The sequence below is a fragment of the Helianthus annuus genome, chromosome 13, assembly GCF_002127325.2.
Source record: "Helianthus annuus cultivar XRQ/B chromosome 13, HanXRQr2.0-SUNRISE, whole genome shotgun sequence".
NCBI classification, from domain to species: Eukaryota; Viridiplantae; Streptophyta; class Magnoliopsida; order Asterales; family Asteraceae; genus Helianthus; species Helianthus annuus.
The window spans coordinates 86,398,364-86,402,706 of record NC_035445.2 but is presented as its reverse complement, the minus strand read 5'-3'; the positions used below and the strand labels follow the sequence as shown (position 1 = coordinate 86,402,706).

At 36.3% G+C, this 4,343-nt stretch overlaps 1 protein-coding gene across 1 annotated transcript; it reads left to right on the top strand.

Moving 5' to 3' along the window:
* Window positions 1-414: 414 nt before the first annotated feature.
* Window positions 415-4,022, top strand: LOC110898462. The gene is made up of 5 exons (XM_022145247.2): window positions 415-479; window positions 561-823; window positions 910-1,121; window positions 1,192-1,459; window positions 3,602-4,022. The coding sequence occupies exons 1-5, from the start codon at window positions 467-469 to the stop codon at window positions 3,911-3,913; spliced, it is 1,068 nt and encodes a 355-aa protein (XP_022000939.1). The 5' UTR covers window positions 415-466; the 3' UTR covers window positions 3,914-4,022.
* The last annotated feature ends 321 nt before the right edge of the window (window positions 4,023-4,343 follow it).

Genomic DNA, 4,343 nt, shown 5'->3' with positions numbered 1-4,343 from the left:
CAATACACGGGGTTTTTAAAGATATAATTTTTTTATTATTTAATATATAAAATTACATTTATTCAACCCGTGTAATAAACAAAGTTTTTCAAGATTTTTTCTTTGTTATTTAGTATGTACAATTACATTTATTCAACCCGTATAATACACGGGTTTCTAACCTAGTATATTAATAATAACTATATATTTTTTTAAAAACCACGTTTCTAAAATATAAAAAATGCCGGGTAAGCTGGGTGTTAAAAGCATACAAAATAAATAAGTTTGGAATGATACGCTAAAGAAGATTAATTTTTTAATGCAACAAAATATGTTTAGTTGACATATTTTCATTGACATGGCTAAACGACACCGACCTCACCATTTTTTTATATTGAAGCTTACAACAATCAATTATCTTCCATGGCCAATAAAGTTTGCTCCATCTGTTCGAACCGTTGACTCTTTACTATCCCAATCAACTACCATGTCCTCCTCAGGTGAGTTTCATCTGCTAACATTCATCTTCTTATACAACCGAATCATATATATCATTACAAACGTTTTCTTGTTGTTTCTAGGAATCTTGAACATAATACTGGTCGTGATCTTTGTGGGATTCTCAGCATGGGCTTATCAGGCAGCTCGTCCTCCACCTCCCAGACCTCTGGGATCACCAAATGGGCCTGTTATCACTTCCCCAAGGATCAAGCTTCGTGATGGCCGACATTTAGCCTATGAAGAATTCGGTGTTCCAAAAGAAACAGCCAAATCTAGGATAATATTCGTTCATGGGTTCAGTAGTAGCAAGTACTTTCATCCTTTTGCCACCTCAGCCTCACCAGTATGGATGATTTGTTTCGGTTTTAAGTCTAAACTGTTTCCTTTGGGTATATTCTTGCTTTTGATAACTTATAGTGGTTTTTGTAGGAACTTGTTAAAGAGCTAGGCGCTTACTTCGTTTCGCTAGACCGTCCTGGCTATGGTGAGAGTGACCCCGACCCTAAGCGAACCGTGAAGAGCTTGGCGCTTGATATCGAGGAGTTCGCTGATCAACTCAACCTAGGACCAAGGTTCTATGTGGTTGGATTCTCTATGGGTGGGCAGATCGTATGGTCCTGTCTCAAGTATATCCCTCACAGGTCAGTAAAATTCTACTCATAGCACAAGTATTTGTATATATGTAATAATCATGTGATAAGTTAACTGCAGGCTTGCCGGAGCTGTTCTTATTTCTCCAGCGATCAACTTTTGGTGGCCAAACCTACCTTTAAACTTAACCAACGAAGAGTATTCACGACAACTTAAACGAGATCAATGGGCTTTGCGGGTTGCTCACTACCTACCATGGTTGACCTATTGGTGGAACACTCAAACATGGTTTCCTGTCTTTGCTGTAATCCATGGACATCCTACTGTGTTATCGCCCCCGGACTTGAAAGTTTTTTCCAAGTTCTTAAGTGTAGCGGAACCGGGTCAGGTACTAGTTTTTTTTTTTTTTACATATATAATACTATGCAACCACAAAAACGATCGCTAAAGTCATAAAAGGTTATTTTTTGACAATTTTATGAACGAAATGCAGTTGCAAATACCCAACATATTTTATTAGTGTATAGTAACATACAGATTCATAAATATTTTTTTAACCTAAACACCATATTTTTAAATTTAATTTTGCGTGATCATATCAATTTGATTCATAACTTGGTTGATCATATTAAGTTTCGTTCTCTTAAGTTGCTTGTGTTGATAATATATGATAATCAAATTCTATTGTTGAAGATAGATAGAAAAAAATATGACTTTGTTTAATCCTGTATTTCTAACAAACTTCTATCGTGGATCTTTTCCTCGGAGAGGTGTACGTCATCTATGTATGTTTTCATAAGACTTTTACGTCTTTTTATTCCTTGGGACGGAGCAACTGAGTAAGGCTTGACCACATTACACCGTCCTAAGACCTTGTCAATAGCTTGAATATGAATAAGATTAACTTGAATATGAATATGATTATAGTGGGATTGGTTGTTTCATATATACTTGTCGAAAACTAAAGTGTTTTCTTTTAGTTTGACTATTCATCATGATACATGAACGACTCCTTCAAATAACAAAAAGACACCCTTAGTCTTTTATTTTAATAACTTTGATGTTTGTCTTATTTAAAGTCTAGGTCTCATGTCATGTGTAATTTCATCCTTAGACCTTAGACCATCCACAATAAGGAGACTTAAAAACATATAAAAACGTGCCTAGTCAGCTGTCACATCAGAAAAATACTCATTCTCCAAAAACACCTAAAACTCATACCACATCATCACTACCTTCTAAAAAAATCACTCTCTATCTAAATAATATATAATTAAAAGGACAAGGTGGCCCACCATTTGGTTGTTTCTAGTCGTTTTTGTAGAAGAACATATCTCAAGTATGGGGCACAAAAACAAGGTCTACAATAAGGAAAAATGGATGATGTGGAAAAATGAGTAAAAACAATACCAAAAAGGTATTATTGTGAATGCTCTTATATTCACGTTTGCTTTAGAAAGAAATCAAATTAGGTAAATTTCAATTTCTATAGCTCACATGTGAGACGACACTACACCAAAACAAATGCGAACCTAATACATGACCTGGGATCGGCTTTAGACTAAAGGGTATGGAGAGGATGGGCTTGGAGGGGATGAGGCGCCACGTCGACGCCACGTAGGAATGGCTCGGAGGGGATGGACCTAGAGGGTGGGGGATGAACCCCTTTATGTATATATATGTATGTATGTATAGGTATATGTGAGAGGCAAGAGAAGAAAGGAGGACCGGCTACCTCGGCTGTGGGGTGCCGGGTGTGCCGAGCCGAGCCCCGGGGGCGGTGTGGGGGACCGGCGCCGGTCCTAGCCGGGCCTCAGCCGGCCCCCATACCTTCTAGTCTTAGTCTTATACATGCCCATTTCAGGTCAATCACATGATATGATCATGTTTGACTAAATGGGTCATGTCTAGGTTAATAGCTTGAGGGTTTAAGGTTGACCTATTTAACCCATTTGGTTTATGAATTTTTTAAATGTGTTTTCTGTGGCAACTTAAACTGGTTGAATACTTTATCCAAAGTTTGAGTTAAAAGACAATTTGTTTTTGTAGTTTAGATTCGATATGCAATTGTTTTGAATACATTTGTACTTTTTGTTGTAAAATTGTAAGTCTAAAGTATCAATATGAAAAAAATAATATGTTTTATGGATCAAACATGACGTGTGCCCGTGTCGGTGTCGAACCTGCGAATATGCATGTCGTCTTTGGTTTCATGTCACACGATTTTCAGCTCTGGTTTCACACTGTAGCTCACAAACACCATGTTTTATGGTTGTGACCCAATGAAACATAACAATTTTCCCAATAAGAATTGAGGTAAGTGGCATACCATCTCATAGGATTAAAGAAAATATAACATTGTAGTAATTTTTTTGTGTAGTTTGTAACAAAAATATAAGATATTAAGCTTTTGAATTTTTTTACAACATACTTACACTACTGTTTTTGTTGCGTTACAGTTATAAATATAAGCTTTTGAAATTTTATACAACATACTTACACTACTGTTTTTGTTTTTGTTGCATTACAGTTAGAAATACTGAGAACACATCCAAAACAACAAGGTGAATTCGAGTCACTCCACCGTGACATGAATATTGCTTTCGGGAAGTGGGAATTCGATCCAATGGATATCGAAAACCCATTTCCAAACAACGATGGAGAGGTTCATTTATGGATGGGCGATGAAGATCGGGTAGTGCCTCTGGCATTGCAACGGTATATAGCCAAACAAGTCAAATGGGTCAACTATCATGAAGTCATTGGCGCAGGACACACGTTGCCATATGCTGATGGTGTGGCTGATGATATTCTTAAAACGCTTCTTAAAGATCAGAGTTAAATTTGTTTACAGGAAGTTAATGAATTTGGTCTTTGTTTGTTGCCTTCATATTGGTGTGAACATAATAACATATTTGAAAATTGGATATTTGTAGGAGCTGCTTTTCATATTTTGATTCCCAGATTTAGTTAAGGGTGAATAGGTCCGTCATGGAGAACTCTTGGCCCTCAAGGTCCCTATTTGAGTTATAAAAAATGCCCCCCAATAAAATAAAGTTACAAAAAAAAAAAAAAAAAACAATGAGAGAATGATGATTGTAATAAGAATATACAAAAACTGCCATTGTAGCAAAATGATCTATTTTAAATAATTACATTAATCGTGCGGCTCTCCTAGCATTTTTTTGAAGCAAAGTCGTTAATCAACTCTTCATAATTCATACTATCTAGCATCTTGTTCACGATAGCTATCAACGTCAATCCATTATGTC

Excerpts from the sequence above, each read along its gene's own strand:
- LOC110898462 (XM_022145247.2), top strand. Across the intron at positions 824-909 it reads TTGCCACCTCAGCCTCACCA|GAACTTGTTAAAGAGCTAGG; the intron begins GTATGGATGATT and ends TGGTTTTTGTAG. Across the intron at positions 1,460-3,601 it reads GTGTAGCGGAACCGGGTCAG|TTAGAAATACTGAGAACACA; the intron begins GTACTAGTTTTT and ends GTTGCATTACAG.